Source organism: Agelaius tricolor, unplaced genomic scaffold, assembly GCF_023055355.1.
Source record: "Agelaius tricolor isolate 1412-34295 unplaced genomic scaffold, bAgeTri1.0.p SCAF_11, whole genome shotgun sequence".
In the NCBI taxonomy this organism is placed as follows: domain Eukaryota; kingdom Metazoa; phylum Chordata; class Aves; order Passeriformes; family Icteridae; genus Agelaius; species Agelaius tricolor.
Window position 1 is genome coordinate 12308546 of NW_027269271.1, and position 16719 is coordinate 12325264.

At 37.4% G+C, this 16719-nt stretch overlaps 2 protein-coding genes across 5 annotated transcripts; one reads left to right on the forward strand and one right to left on the reverse strand.

Moving 5' to 3' along the window:
- Positions 1–50: 50 nt before the first annotated feature.
- On the forward strand, positions 51–11502 carry LRRC39 (leucine rich repeat containing 39). 3 transcript variants are annotated; one of them, XM_071436167.1, is made up of 9 exons: positions 51–1177; positions 3296–3488; positions 4335–4440; positions 5651–5807; positions 6357–6493; positions 7930–8075; positions 8447–8599; positions 9646–9785; positions 10804–11502. In XM_071436167.1, exons 2-9 carry the CDS (start codon positions 3364–3366, stop codon positions 10857–10859), a joined length of 1020 nt encoding a protein of 339 aa, XP_071292268.1. In that variant the 5' UTR covers positions 51–1177; positions 3296–3363; the 3' UTR covers positions 10860–11502. The 3 variants fall into 3 exon arrangements, with proteins under 3 accessions (XP_071292268.1, XP_071292266.1, XP_071292267.1); XM_071436165.1 differs by having other exon boundaries at positions 51–592; positions 1132–1177; positions 9646–11502; XM_071436166.1 differs by having other exon boundaries at positions 51–592; positions 1136–1177; positions 9646–11502.
- TRMT13 (tRNA methyltransferase 13 homolog) lies at positions 10926–16719 on the reverse strand. 2 transcript variants are annotated; one of them, XM_071436162.1, is made up of 11 exons: positions 16558–16719; positions 16190–16236; positions 16044–16110; positions 15157–15219; positions 14965–15034; positions 14470–14576; positions 14005–14172; positions 13659–13731; positions 12918–12992; positions 11632–12037; positions 10926–11338 (listed from the first exon to the last, which is right to left on the reverse strand). In XM_071436162.1, the coding sequence occupies exons 1-11, from the start codon at positions 16717–16719 to the stop codon at positions 11143–11145; spliced, it is 1434 nt and encodes a 477-aa protein (XP_071292263.1). In that variant the 3' UTR covers positions 10926–11142. The 2 variants fall into 2 exon arrangements, with proteins under 2 accessions (XP_071292263.1, XP_071292264.1); XM_071436163.1 differs by lacking the exon at positions 12918–12992.

The window sequence follows — 16719 nt, forward strand, 5'->3', positions numbered from 1 at the left end:
CAAGGCTACCAGAAGAACACAGCCTAATGTCTACTTTTCTACAAGTATATTGTTGTGGTAAGGACTTAGTCTGAAGGCTTAGGATATTTTTTAATCTAATGATCACTGAGAAAATAAATTGAGAAGACAGAAGTATATGAAAGAAAGCAATAAAATTACTTTGAAATACTTAAGACAGAATAATTTTACCTACACAAGGAGAAGATTGAAAGCTAAAGCACTTAGTGTCTTTTTAAGTAGGTAATGGTATTCATGTATTTAGTTGTTTGTGGACTGGAGAGGGTTGAGGTTTTTTATTGTAAAGTTCTGTGTAATAGAGTTATAACCAAATTAATGATACTTTTAAAATTTCATCTTCACATTTTATACTCTAGCTCAATTGGTTTGAACTATCCAGTTTTATGGCTTCTGCCTCAAATAGTGACCTTGTAGTTATTATTGTCTCTCCTACCATTTGATTGAAGTAAAAGATTATGACAGATTTGTTCTCCTTTTATCTTCTCCAAGGGCTATTTGAAGAAATAGAATGTTAAATATTTTTCATGATTGGAGCCATGAAAAGGGATGAGTAATAACCCCTCTGCACATCCTGGTAAAGATTACTTTTCTGTCTGGACTTTTAAAATTTGCAGTAAAATTCTTCAGCAAGAGAATTCTTCAGCATTGGCAAAAGTAATGAGTAAAATACTTGGTGATGTAATACCTTTTCTTGTCTGTTTAGTCAATGTGGCTGTTTAATAGCATTTTGAAGCTCAGTTACCTTGCAGAGAAACATTACTGAAGAAAACAGTCATTTTTAATTCAATACTAGCCTTTTTTGTTTATGATTGTAATTTTTAATTCAAAACCAACTTATTGTGTAGCATAACAATATTCCTTTGTTCTTCTTTGTTCACAATTTCTGTTAATGGGAGTCCAATTTAGGGAAGCCCAGTCACACTCAACAAACTGGGAAGGCTTCAACAGTGGTAAATGCTTGGGGGGGTTGCAAAATGCCTCATGTGATGCCTTCTATTCTCAGCATAGGTTAAAATTAGAACTAGACTGACATTGCATTGGAGTCTGAGTGAGAGTTTTAAATGGCTTTGGTAATGCAGACAAGATTCATAATTTGTCTCTGCTCTTGTCCAGAAAGCAATGAGTCACAGAAAATCCTTGAAAACACCAAATAATTAAGGTGAGTTGTTGTTAAACTCTTTCTGATGCTTGGAGGTGAAGTTGTTGGGAGATCTGATTACTTGGGAGTGAATTTGCAGTTGTTTTACAGCCACCCTTGGGAATTCACTTCTGAATTGTTGGCTGTGATGGCAAGATTATTGTGGTTATTATTTTCTTGATGAATAATATCTAAGAACAAGATCTTTTTGATGGAATCCAGTTACATGATGAAATCATCCTGAAAATAGTCATATACTTAGGTCCTTTGATATTTCATGGTTCTAGGGTAGTATTTGTTGAATGATATGCAAATGAGAGTTGCTCATGGTAAGCTTTACTAGAAATAAGTATTGGTTTGACTGTACAGTATGATACTGGGTTTGGTAGTACAACTATTAACAAATGTCTCTTTTCTGCACAATTTATATAAAAAGATTTCTAGTTTTCTACCTAAGAGGGCTTGTAGTTCAAAAAATATCTCTTAACAACAAGAAATGATAGATTAGTTAATCACTTGATCTCAATAGAAATTTAATCTTGAAAAAAATCTGGCAATTTGAATTGTAACCACTGACTGGAGCAAAAACCTCATGCATACATAGCCTTTCTGTGCATGTTGGGATGGGAACTGGGAAGGGTAGTTACTCTGACCACTGAAAGAGAAGCTGATCCTTCAAACTAGTAAATGTGATCACATTTATATGGGGGAGGGAATAAATATACAGTCCTCTCTTTACAGGAAAAAATCCAATCCCTCTGTAGGAACCCAAAGGCCAGACTGCACTGCCACACTGGGGGTGCCATTTGTGTTACTTGTCAAATCCTGCCATTTTTCCTTAACAAGCAAAGAACACATAAGAATCATAAATATTAGTGTATTAGACCAGATTCTTCTTTATGCAAGCTTTATAATTTGATTTTGTGCTGTCTTTACAACAGGAAGCAATCCTGACATTTTACATTTTATTTGCCTACACATTTTAACTTAATTTTGGACTTTACAAATAAGTATGTTAGCAAAGGACATGTAAACATAAAATAGAATGATTGCCAGTTTGAGCACAAAAATGGTCACCAAGCAATTGTGGTTTATCCAGGCTACACAAAATTATAACAGAAATAGATATGAAAGAAAAGATTGGTTCTAAAAGACAGACCTGCAGCTATTATAGGGAAATATATGTATGAAAAGACATGAAATTCCTCTTTTGTTGTTACCTACCTGCTTGTTTGGAAGAAACTTATCCTTACTTTTTTAATTTAAAGCATATATAGGACATTTCTCTTACTTGCCACTACAAGTATCAGTAAAAAGTTAGAAAGGGAGCATTCAGATCATCAGTGTTCAGAGTACACTGCTGCTGGTATGAAGTTTAGCCCTGCAAGCTTATCTGAATATCGGTATCTTGGCTCCAGTAATGGCAATAAGAATGGTTTTTAGAGGGATGCAGTGATTGGAATGAGTGAGAATCCTATTTTGCTGCTCTTCAGGACAATATGTATTAATTATCTCACAAAGGATACATAATTTCAATACTTTAGAGTGCATTTCATTTTAAATGGGAATTCTGACACTTAGGGATACACAAACATTCAAAGAGAAATCAGAAGGATTTAAATGCATTTTCCTAAAGGTGATGCATTACTAACTATAAAATGCATTGTACTGAGTTAAGCTATGAAGAAAATGAATGGAAATAAAGTATACTAATTAATTTCCAGGAACAGTTCAGTTTCTTTAAAGTGCAAAACCCCTTCAGTGACAAGTATCTATATCAGGTAGATGTCAGAATGCAGCTATCAGAATTGAACTGCCTTAGATTGCAGGTAACAGTTTAATGTCTTCCTGGCATGGGAATGAATGCTCAAATCTGCATTTAATAATTATGGTCAACACTTAGGCTTTCATTGAAGGAATGAGAGAAGCAGTGTTCACTGAATAAGAATGCAGAGATTGCAAAAAATACCATTTCTTATTATAATAAAATGCAACTAGGTGCAATTATCTATTTTTACACAGAGAAAGCAGTTGATAAAATCCTGTCAGTTCTTTATATTAACTCATTTGATAACATAATGAAGTGGGTATTGCAGTATTTTAGTTTTCATGTCACTGTCCCCATCTGGTAACCCATAGCTGAAGTGGTGCATTGAGCCTGAAATTCAGTCAGATTGCTGCAAGCAAATCTGAGCATGTAAAGGATCATGGCTGAAACTGCAGTTTGCCTGGGAACATTCTCTGCTGTGAAGACGCTCTGGGAAGTGAGAATACACAAGATAAATGAAGAATTACAGAGAGAAAAGGAGTTCAGGCAGAGGTCTGCGGGAAGGTAGGTACATTGTAACTCTTCAAGTATGTGAAAAGCCAGACCTTATGTTACATTTCAGATGACTGCAATTGGTTTCTTCAAACTCATGCAGACTCTAATTCCTTAGTTGTTACTCCAGCAGGATTCCCAGTGATTAGAATTTATCTAGTGTCTGTGATAAAAATATTAATAGACAGAATAAATCCCCTGAACTCAGATGCTAAAATCCTCTACTCTGTAAATATTCTAACCAGTGAAGATTTGTTATGCTTTCTTCTCCATTGAGGTATTAACGGGGTTGCTTGGTCTTCTGTTTGGCCAGCAATTCTATGAGATTTAGGATACTATTTTTGGTACTCCTAATTTATCAGATGTGTTTGAAGTGGAACAACAAATTCAAAAGTTATTCAGGGAGAATACAAGCAGAAAGACAGAGAATGACCTTATCATAACTCTTGTGTAGGTACCCTTTGGAAATCAAGCTAAAAGAAACTGATTGACCTATTTTCTTGCACTTATATGTGATGGACTGGAAGGCTTTCATTTTAGGAGTCTGCTTCAAAATGTGCTTTAGAACTTAATTCCACATGACTTTATATTCTGTGGCCCTGCTGCAACGTGTTGAAAGTGAATTATGTCCTCCTTCTGAATGTAAATTTAAAGAACTGTAAAATAGAATTCCTATAAATTACCTTAGCCAAACATTTAGGGCTTTTTTTCCCTCCAACTGATAGTATATTAACATCCAGATAAAATTAATGCTATTTGACAATAAGGTGCTTGTGTCTTTTTCCAGAAAATAGATAGGACAGGAATTATTGGCTGTATTCATTGTGGCACCACTGGCAGATCTTTTTTCCCTTGTAGGCTACTGCTTGTCTGGGAGGAGAGAGCTGCTTTAGCAAAGCTCAAAGAAAAAGTTATTAATGAAGGTGGAAGAGCAATTTTAAGGATAGAGGAGGAAGAATGGAAGGTAGGGTTGATAGGAATGAATGCTGCTTGTGTTGAATGACTCATGCATTAGAAGACTACTGTTTACAACTTTACACTTACAGTGGTACTATTTGTGTTCTATTAACTGCTCACTGTGCTTTGCTAACAGTGAATTGGGACACACTGTTGTGAGTGTAAAAGCAAGCTGGGGGTTCTTAGTCCTGAATGTTAAGCATTACTCTGCAAAAACAAAGCCCAAAAGATTTTTCTGCATTAGAAATTATTTTCACTGCAGAGTATGATTTTCATTATGTAAATTCTCATTTAACATTCATACACCAGAACGACTGTAATGTATCAAGATGAAAACCCTCTGTGTTTGGGTGCATGAAGATATTTCTTACTGTTTGTTTTCTCTTTCTAAGAGTGAAAATGAGCCAGTAGATTCCCAGAACACTATAACTGGTGTTTCTCATGTGCAGAGCTAATCTGCTGTTAATGCTGGCAGAGTGAAGGCCATCTGTGCTCTGAGCCATGCAGAAATGCACTGACCAGCTCCCAGAAAGTCATGAGAATTAGTTTGTGTTGAGACCAGTGAGAACATGACAGCCAGACCCAGCCCTCTGTGCAAAAATCTATTTAGGGCAGTTTCATCTTCAGTTATATTGAATTAAAAAAATTTTAAAAAAGAAAAAGAAACAAACAAAAACAAGCCTGAAACTTGTCAATGACAGGTATGTAAATCCTGGGAGCCAAGAGAGGGCAGGTTCCATCTGTGATCAGAATGACAACCCACACTGGTGTTCACTTGGGGATCATGGAATCGTGGGATATGCTGAGTCCATTGAGTCAAACTCCTGGCTTTGCACAGCACCATCTCCAAGAGTTACACCCTGTGCCTGAGAGCATTGTCCAAACCCTTCTTGAACTCTGTCAGGCTTGGTGCTGTGCCCACTGCCCTGGAGAGCCTGTTCCAGTGCCCAACCACCCCCTGGGAGAAGAACCCTTTCCTAATATATTGATGTAAAGCTTTATAAAATGTAAACCTTTTCCTAATATGTATGTTAGTAAAATCGTATCAGTTATGCTTGCTATTTCTAGCATATTTTAGTTATCACCATTCATTTTGTAACCTACATATTACAGTATAGCTTAAAAAAAAGTACAGGCTTTTAGTGTTTCAAATAAAACTTCTGCCTCAAGCTTGTATTCTAAGCTGAATTTCTTCTGGTTTGTATTTCTTGTTGTAGACATTACCTTCATGCTTATTGAAACTAATCCATCTCCAGGAATGGCAGCTTCACAGAACTAGTTTGCAGAAAATTCCTCAGTTTATTGGAAGATTTCACAGCCTTGTTGTTCTGGATCTATCCCGGAACTCAATTGAAAGTGTACCTAAAGAAATTGGTGAGCTGTGCTTTCTTTTATTTTCAGCTGCTTTTCCAAGAAAATTGGTCTCACACAAATGTACCATTTTTGTGCCCTTTGCTTGTCTAATAATCCTATTGGGTAGTACGAAAACAGATTATTTAAATCTGAGTGAGATAGAGATCTCCAAGCCATAAATTCCCTATAAACTAAAAATGGGGCTGGATGGAAGAGACATATCACTATGAAAGCTCCCCATGACAAAAAAAAGGACCTGTTTGCAGAGCAGGGACTAGACATCAGAATTCAGCCAAGTGATACTGAAAAACAGACTGCATGGTCTGAGTCCATGGCAGGAGTAGCCTAGTCACAATTTTTTGGTTTTGGGTTTTTCCTTGAAGCACTCCACTACATTGCAGTCCTGTACTAAAGAGTCCTGAGGTGCTGCTATTTGCAGTTTGGAGATTTTTTTTGTTTGGTTTCGTGAGAACACAGAGAATTTTTATAACAGTAAAAGGATAAGGCAAAACAAATAATAGTGCTTCAAATAGAATAAAGATTAACATTTCTCATTTGTGCTCTCTGCAGGCCAGCTGACCAGCCTCCAAGAGCTGCTTCTCAGTTACAACAGAATAAAATCTGTTCCTAAGGAAATATGTAACTGCATCAGTCTGGAAAGATTGGAACTGGCTGTCAACAGAAGTATCTGTGATCTTCCTCCTCAGGTTTTGACAGACTGTTTAGTTTTGTTTCACGCATATTTTTGATTTATCCAAAGCCAATTATCATTACATGTTGCATTTCTGTTTTCAGACTTGCTGTGAAGCTGTGATTTCACAGTACTCCACACTGATGTGAACAATATTTCCATGACTGGTCAAAGTGAAGCCACATGAGAAGCACATACACACACCTGAGGAGCTGAAGGAGCCAGTCTTTATTTTGGCCAGATAAATGACTTGGCAGTGCACTGGGGGCAGTGACACACTCCATATCAATTTGTTTAGGCTGGATATTGTCACTTATTCACCCCACTAAGAATCTGATGCCTTAGCACAGAGAAGTTCTCTTTTATGGTTTAGACTACAAATTCATAGCTCATGCCAGGAGACAGCTGTAAGCATTTTTGCCAGAACAGCTAGATCTGAAAAGAGGTTGTGTGATTTATACAACTGCCTGTGCAGAGGTGAACAATTGTTCTCAAATGTTGAAAACAAGTATGAGAGAATGAAAACAACTACTCACCTACTATTGAACTTTAATATGAACAGACCAAAATGTGAGACCTGCATCTGTAACTATTAGTCTCTTAGATAGAGATGACAAGTATGTAACCATATTTACTTGTTTTAATTTACTTTAAAAAAACAGTCATGGCAATAGTTGACAGCAATCAGTGCCTTGCAATATTGAGTGAGTCCAAATAGCAATAGCATAGAATCTTCAAATGGAAATATCCACTATTAACCAAAATCCAGAATTTACAAAACCTATGTGGATACAGGTTGCAGGGTGTAATGTAGAAAATCCATAGTTCTGTCTGATGGAGACTGCAGTGATGTGAACACTGGGAAGCTTTGGTTATGTACACTTGAGTGGCATTCAGTGTTGAGGCAATTGTACCAGATCTGCTAGAAAACATCTTTGTAACCACTTGAACATTTCAAAAGCACCTGAAGGCATCATTCACCAAAGGACTTGGGTGCTGTGATACTATGTTGCATTTTTAGAATGTCTTGCTAGAGTAGTGGACTTCACAGCATGGAAGGTGTCATGGTTCACTCTACAATATAGTCCATGCAATTTGATACATAAAAATCTAAATATTCGACTAATGAAAAATGGCATATTGCATGGAGTATGAAATTCTAAGGACAGTGCTGTCTTTAACATTCTTTTTCTTGAGGCTTGGGGCATATCTACATTGTAGTCAGCAGTTATGGCACTCACTACTGGGTGGGAGATAAAGTTCTGCTGCCTTATCAGTTCCCAACCTATCTACCTTCCAGGCAAAACTGTTATTGTCAGGTACTATCAGCTATTGGAACTCAACACCATTCTGTGTTTACTGGCTCCAAAATGTTTTGTAATGTTTCTTAGATTACTGCTGTACTGCTGCAGCAGCTACACAAAGCTGCATTAAATCTCCCCTTCTTTTCAGCTCAGTGATTTAAAGAAGCTGTCACACATAGATTTGTGCATGAATCAGTTTACTGCCATCCCCTCAGCTCTCCTCAACATGCCAAATCTAGAATGGTTAGATATGGGGGGAAACAGACTCCAGGAGCTTCCTGCTGCAATTGACAGGTAAATACAGCTCAAAGCTCATCTTAGTTCTCAATTCCACTGCATTGAAATTCTAATTAATAAACACTACTTCTAAAGAGAATTTTTTTGTTAACCTCACTCCAAAGTCAAGATTTTATCAGCCCTAATGTGATGTTTGGATAAGCTGGAATAATCCATTCAATTAACAATAAATTCAGTATCAACTATAACGTTAAATATGTATTGTCAATTACATTTTTGGACAGAGGTGATTGTCTTGGATATGGGGTTTCCTTTGAGACTTGTTGCACTATGAGTCCTTTATGTGGCTGAAAAATTAATTTTATAGTAATGACTGAGAGGAATAATTCTATGAATCTTGATTTATTGCACAAATACCTATTTTTCAGAATGGAAAACCTCCACACCTTATGGCTCCAAAGGAATGAAATAAACTCTTTGCCAGAAACCATTGCTAATATGAAAAACCTTAGTACTCTTGTTCTTAGCAACAACAAACTTAAGAATATTCCAGCTTGTATGAAGGACATGACAAATCTGAGGTAAGAAAAAGCACCAGTAATATACATGAAAATAACTAGAAAATACTTTTTAAAGTCCTCCTTGAGTTGTAGATCACAGAGTGATACTAAGGGAGAGGAAAAGGCATTTCACCGTTGTACACATGGATACAATAAATCAGCATAATTACACAGATTCATAACAATTAAGGATCTGGTGAAGTAAGCTTTGTGTAGTGAAACTTAGTTAAAGACATAAATTATGATAGTTACAGTCTCACATGGAAGGTAGACTATAAAACATTTTCTCATTTCATAGCCCTCCTACTATAACTGCCCTTTGATACCACTCTCTAAAAGCAAGAGTTTGCAGAAAAATGTGGCAGGCATTAAAATGACAAAAAGTAGAATTTTGCCATTGAGAATTCAAGCATTCAGAATTAAACAAAATTATTAGGTTTAAGGACATGGATGAAACTGTCATGTACTTGATATGAAACATAAAAAATAATGTAAATTCTTAATTGGTGGAATTTGAACTACTCCTTAGTGTACTGTGACAGAAACCTCCCTGTTGTTAGCATTTTCATTTGGATTATTGGATGCTGGCTGTTTTAGAGAAAGAATGCTGGTCTGCATAAATCATGCCTAACTCAGGAAGACAATTCCTGTCCTCAGCTCTTTTGGAAGAACATCCTTAACTAAATATATACAAGCATAGGCCCAAAGATGAACAAGAATAAAGAGAGACAGGACTGGCTCCTGCCTTGCAAAGCTGGGAGGAGCCACTTGCACTGTTCTCATTCACTCACCTGTTTGTGAAAGCTCAATACATCTGACAGTGGGCTCAGAAACTGAAGACAAAATGATGAGGAACACAGTGTTTTTTCCCACCACAATCAGTTACTGTTATAAAGCATCTTCTTAGCTTACTTAATACTACTGATAGAATGGTGAGTTTAGTATAACAAGAACTTAATTTCCTTTTGCTTAAAATAGCGTTTGAGAAATCTTAATTCAATTTCAAAAGAATTATTTTCTCTGGACAAAACTTACTGCAAGATTAACCTTTTCTGGTGAATTCCTAGATTTGTCAACTTCAGAGACAACCCACTGGAGCTACAGGTAACACTCCCTCCGTGTGAGAACACAGACGAGGAGGAACAGCAGGAAATGTTTGGCATTGACTTCATGCACATGTATATCCAGGAATCACTCAAGAATACAGGTATGGCTTTTTTATTAATTCTGATCTCTCCACAGCACAGTGAGGAAGAGAGGGATAAACCGGATAAATAAAATGTAGGATATGTATAAAAATGAAACATGAATAACCTTCTTAATAAATGAGTAATGTTTTCCAAAAAAAAATCTGTAAACAGGCTTTTACTGAGAACAGGGGCACTTTTAACAGGAGTTGGCACTGTAGGTCTCCAACAAACAGCACAGATTCTGGTAGGAACATGCTGGAACCATGGAGCACTGTAATAAACGTGCCATGGTGAGTTACCTGCACCATGGATAAAGAGAAGCTGATGACTGTCTTTCATATTTGCAATTTAATCAGTTTACATAGTGAAGGTCTTCTAGCATCCTTTAATTCATGAAGCTCAACTGTTCCTATTTTTGGATGTTGTCCAGATGGTACTTCTAGAAGAAGATAAGAAGTGTCTATGTTCCCAAGGTACATCTTTTAGCAATGAACTATCAACACCTGATGAACAGATGTTTCTCACAACTTGCTTTCCCTGACACAAAATACAGTCACTTAAACAAACACCCCCAGTTTCATCCCATTTCTAAAACATGACAGAAATTTGCTGTTCATTGTCTCTGGGGTAACAGCTTTAATGGGGCAGTAAGAGACCCAAATAAGCACTTTGGAACAGATATTCAGTTGGCAGCTGTTACTTGCAGCAAGCACTTCACTGCAGATATAAAATGATCTCTCTGATCTTCATTCTGTGTTTTATGAAGGCTTAAAAAAATGAATGTAATGCTCTTGTTTTAGAACACTAAGCCAGTTTTTTTCTTATCAATATTTCATGAACGGATTATCAAATTAGCAAAAATATCCCAAGATGACACTTTAGACATAAGTTTTCTTTCTGAATAGATTCTCTAGCAGCACAGGCTGATCAAAGTACTTAGGCCTACTTAAATATTTTAAGAGGAAATACAAAGCTACTCTGAACTTCAAAGTGAGAATAAAGTATGTCAACTTATTTTATTCTGTTGTCTTTTAGGAAATGTGGAAAGTTTTACTTCTGGTTCTCCTCCTGTCATGAATCCTAATGAATAAAGAATGTAACTGTGAATGGAAGAAAATATCAAATACACTTCTTCACAGCAAAGAGGCTACAACAGGTTTCAAATATTCTTAGGGATTTTATTTTTCCATTGATGAGAATTGGTTTGCATATTTGTAATTCCCAGTGAAACTGGAAAATATAAGACCTTTTCTTGGGTACAGGAAAAATGATAAAGGTTTTTTTTTTGTAAGAAATGAAGTAGTTTTTATAAAAACCCAGATGAGTTTTATAGGGTTTGTTTTTTTCCCCTACCAATTCCAAATCTATCTCCTGTTATTTAGTTGGCTCTGGTATCACAGAAGGCTTTGGGACAGCTGTCAACAGGACATTCTCCAAGGACACAGCAGACTCTGTGTAATACTGCAGTGCAGCCTTGTACCCTTGCTGTTGTAAATACTCAATCCGCCCGTGATCAATCAGCCGTTTGCAGAGGCAGCCCAGCTCCTTCCTCTCCTCAACACTCAGTATCCTGTTCCACATAAAGGAGGGAAGGAAAGAGTTTTGGTAATTAGCATTTGTAGTTAAGCTTAGAAAAACTACTGAAATCATTGTAAGTTCATTTCAGTCAGGTAAGCGTGACTGTTGAAATATTTTGAAATGTATGTCCATGAAAATAATATTTTTTAAGTAAAATATATCTATTAGTTTAATAATTAAATGTTTCTGCAAAATTAGTCCTTTTGAGGACACAAAACAATTTAATGTGCCACTATACATAGCTTTTCTGCTGGAGTCCATTTGCTAGGAAAAAAACGTACATACCCTTGTAAAGTGTCAGAACCACTTGCTGTCCTGCTGAGTGTGTGCTCATGTTCTTCTGTGTCATTAGTTTGGTCTTCACTTGTAGAAGCTTTGCCTGTGGTTTCTTGCATGCCACAGGTGGCCCAACTACTCATTCTCTGAAAATAATGGAATTCTACTGGTCCCAGTCCTACTGATTTAAAGAACTCTCTGCCTACATAATGTGTCCAGTCACACTTGTGATGGCAACACAGAGCAATAACAATTCCAGCTACAGGCTTATGGTCTTCTGTGATGCTTTCATTACCAGCTGATTTGTGAGGAGCCACCTCTGTCTGAGCAGCCCTGCAGCGTTTTGGTGCAGGCTCTTCATCTTTCCCATCACAGCAAGTGGTGTAACTTTCAACCAAGCATCTCAAAGCAAGATCTGGGAATGAACAAATACATCCCCCCCAACAAAAATATCCATAACTACCATGCCATTATTTATACAGGCTGTATCATGGTTGGGAATGTGCTTCCCACAAAGAAAAATAAAATTACACATCACAAACTAAGCCAAAAAGCAAGTTCAATGATAACTAAAAATTACAAACATGCTTTGAAAACAGGAAAACCCTAAATGTGGTTTCTCTGGAGCTTCTAAGAGCTTATCCTCTGAAATATTTGTTCTGCAGAAGTGAATTTAAAATAGTTTGGTTAAAAAATTGGCATATTGTAGGAGAATCTCCTCCCTGTAAAACACATGAGTATTTGCTCTGAAAGTTTGATATCTAGGACACAGTCTATTAAATATGCACATGTACTTCTTAAATGCTTAACTGTGCCATCTTTGTCACACTACCCATAAAGGTGTCATATTTGAGATGTCTTTCTCTACACAGTAGCCATATAACATTAGAAAAACTGCATTAGGTTAAAGTTGTCACGAGAGAAACACAATCTCATTTGTGTTTGGGATACATATTCAGACAGCCAATAAAATTTTAGAACGAAAATTGTCTCAAAGAAGAGACAACTGTGCTAAAAAAAGTACTCTCAAACACGACCCATGCCACCACACACTGTTCTCTGTTCTAATCTATTAAAGGCAAGAAGGGCTGCACTTCTGCCTAAAGTATCCTTACATCTATTGTCCTTTTACTATTCCACTGGAGTCAAGAGATATTTAGAATATAATTACTGTGTTCACCAGAAAAGGGTTAGAGGGCAAGAACAGCTTAAAAGGACAATTTGGAAGATCAGTGTAGTCAGAGTGTAAGGTTTATATCCTGACTTTCTGCAGTTCACACATCTGTAATTCATACCTGTTGCAGCGCCACACAAATGCTTCCCAATTCCTACCACTGGTAGTTTTTTCTTCTCCAAAATAGGTACCTTATCTGGAGGGAAAAAAAAAAAACAACCAACAAACCCCCATCCAATCCACAACTACCCCAGCACCTCTGTTTTTTCTGAATAGTATCATTTCAGCACACTTAGAAATCAATGTTTGCCACTACTAAACTACATTGATTGGCACATTTTGTTAAGACAAATTAAAAGAGTAGGATGCAGTGGCTGGGAAGCACATTTAACCATTTCAGCCTTTCTCTACTGCCTATGAAAGGTAAATATGACATTAATGCATCTCCTGCTGACAGGTGCTCCCACAAATTCTGTAGCATTGATAGTGCATCACTTGCTTAATTCTACACATAAAACAAACAATGCAAACGTGTTGAATTCTGCAAGTGCTAAAAAACCTTCAAAATGTATTTGTGTTGGTACTTTCTCACCTATAATGATGTTCCTATGAGTGTATAAAAAGTAGAAAACTTTAAAACTCCATTTAAAATATATGTCTATGTGTATTTATGTATATTCATTCACACATGCCTGTGTGTATATATGTGTATACATAGATACAGCATCAATATGTCCAAGCAACCACTGAGAATAATCTTCAGAACCAATGTTTAAGCATGTTACAAACTGACTGGAACCCCAATTCAAAATTTAAAAATAAGCCTCTGCTTCAGAATGACACAGGCCAAGAAGGAACTTACTTAAACATAAGTGCTGAATGTCTACTTGAAGCCTCTCAAATATAGAATCTCTCTTTTTGTGTTTTCCATCCACCTGTTTAAAGAGAACAAGAGATTGCATAGGGCTGGCCACTAATAACTATAATTTTGCTCCAGGTATTAATGTCAGACTTTTTTTTGTCAAGTCAACATTTGAATTTCCAACATTAAACATCAGGATTTTTTTCTGATAAATTTGCTATTTGTGAAGTATGGAATGTATAACTTGTAAAATTTAAATGTACTGAGGATAAAAAAACGAATACTAACAGCTTCAATGGCAATGGTTTAAAAATTATACTTTACTAATGTAACAATATCCTCTTACCTTGAATCTTGTGGTTGCCCTTTCCACAAGCAAAAACTGAACACTTTCAACCTTCTCTAAGGCAATATCAACCCAATGAGACAGCTTTCCTCTCCCAGCTCCAAACTCAACAAAACACCTTCCTGGACCAAGTAAATGCAATCTTTCCATGTTACCTAAAATAGAAGCCTACAAACATCAAAAGATTATTTGTGAAACAAGAAAATATATACCCTGTGTTTTGTAATGCCTTATAGAAAAATTATTCCTTCACCAAACTGGAGAAGACTTTTTAAGCCTTGCTTTCAGTGAGGGATTAGGGAAAAGATGATGTGTGTACAGAGGAAAGGGATTATATCTTCTGTTTTACTGTATCACATTTCCTCTGTGGGAAGCAGCTGGAATTATGCACCCAGTCACTCAAATTTACAGCAGCACAACTCCATGTCCAAACTCCTCTATAGTTACTAGTAAATCAGACCAAACCTGTTGTTTCAGGTGTTTGAAAGCAGATTCCCCATTCTTTGGGTCACTTAAGGCTTCTTGTAAAGCCTGGTGGGACAGTATTTGTTCCTCAAGATGGAGTTCCAGGCCTGGAGGCAAATGCAAAACTTGTAACACCCATGATTACAATTGTGACATGAGCTCAGTTTGTAGCACTAACAAAACAGTCTGCTGGGAGTGTAAAGCTATCATCATATGTTCATAACAGAGCTGTATTGTTATCTGTAGTGGTATGTGAGTGACAAAAAAAAAAGAAAAACAAAAGAAAGGGAACACAGGATTGGAGTTTTATCATTCTTTTAATCTAGTTTACTTTTTGCAGTAAAATTTAGCTATTAGAGGTCTGCCTGATAATAATTTCAGATGTGTTTTATGGCACCTATCTCATATTTTTGCAGGTATCTAACAACAAAAATAACAATGAAATATTTAATCAATTAAATTTAAAACATATTTAGTATTTAGTATTAAACTCACCATTACTTGCTTTTTTCAACCTGGTAATTAAATTCTGCAGCTCTTCGATAGATAGAGAAGATAGAGGAACCTTTTTAGGGACAAAAAGTGACACCAATAAATATCAGACCTAGGAAATTTTCTGTATCTTTGTAGTCATAAATTGCAACATGTAATGTAAGGACTGAACCTAAAACCAAATAATGTACTCACTTGTTTTTCTGGTATTTCTGCTACATCTTTTAAACCAGCATTAATATCTTGAACAAAGTAGACCTTAAAAAAATAAAAAAGAGAAGAAAATAAATTTGATTCAGGTAATTACCAGGAAGCAAATGGCTAAATTCTTCAGTGTTCTTATGGTAAGGTATGTAGTAATAGGAATCCACTGCAAAGTAAGATTTTCCAAGTAATTTTCCTTCCTATAGTCTGATCCTGACACCCAGCCAGAAATGACTATTCTGACACAGTTTTACAAGATTGAACATGCTCATAGGAGTTAAGCAATGAGGGCTTACTAGACAGATTCCAGAGACCATTTTCAGGTTTCCCAGGGAATACTAAAGGTGCAATTCTAAAAAGGCAGCAAGGCAGGCAATAAAGAAGCCATCCTCTGCTTTCTTGAAAGAGCATTTTAAACACATGTGCTGTGGCTTCCCTCAGCAGCTGCCAGCCAAGCTCTCCGTGGCTCCCTGCCAGCCTGGCTAGAGTGGGCAGCTGGCTGGGATACCCAGAGCTTCTCTGCAGGTTCTGCTCTCCCAGGACAGCCTCTCCCCCAGCCTCTGAAATGAATGGCACTGGGAGAGCCTCTTCCCTGTGTATATTTCTGAGAAAAACGAATTCAACATTTTTATTTGTAACCAAGAACTGAAAAACTGTACCAAATTACAGTGAGAAGGGGCAGAGAATATCAGGGGACTGGAATGTGAGTTGCATTTCAGCAAGTACTTCTAGAGCTTCCATCCTGCCTCACAGCAGTGCTTTGCTAGACCTGCTGCCCCGCAGCTCACAGCTGCTGTCAGCACAGAAAATTCTCTGCAGGGCTGGAATGTTTAAGGTCTTAAATCCGAGAGGAAGTGCTGAAATTGCACTGCACTTACAGGCTTTGGCTTCTCTCTTGAGTTACATTTTTTTAAGTGCTTTTGTAGTTGGTCTTCATATACAGTGCTAAAAAGCCAAATGGAGAGAAAAGTAAGTATCATGTGAATACTGACAAAGAACGGGAAAAGTATTTACATATACTCACTGTTTTGGATCAAGAGGGCACGGAATTCTTTTTCTGTCATTTTGTTCCTAGTTAGAAAAGTTTTAGAAAACACTTCAGCATGCATTCAGTTTTGTGTTTTAAAGAAGCTTGAGGGGCATCAGCTTCATAAAACATCTATTCAGAATAAGTGAGTTAACCGGAACGGAGAAACGGAGACGAGAACTTAATACTTGACTGGATCCTAAACGAATAAACTTTTAATGCAAGGTGAGGGCTACTGCTGGGCTAGGGCGAGTGCCCGGCACACCGAGGCTCAAGGGAAGCACCGGCGCTGCCTCTCCAGCCGTGCCACGAGAGCGGGGCCACCCCGAGCCCGCCCGCCCTCCCAGCCCGAGGGGTCCCTGCACCTCCTCGTGCCCGTGCTCGCCGCAGAAGCGCCTGCCGGGCGCGGGGATCATCCTGCAGAAGCGCTTCTTCCTCAGCACGAAGTGAGCGCAACGCCCTGGCTGCGGCTCCGGCTCCGGTGCCGCCATCGCCATCGCCGCTCCCGGCGGCCCCCGCGCCGCCAT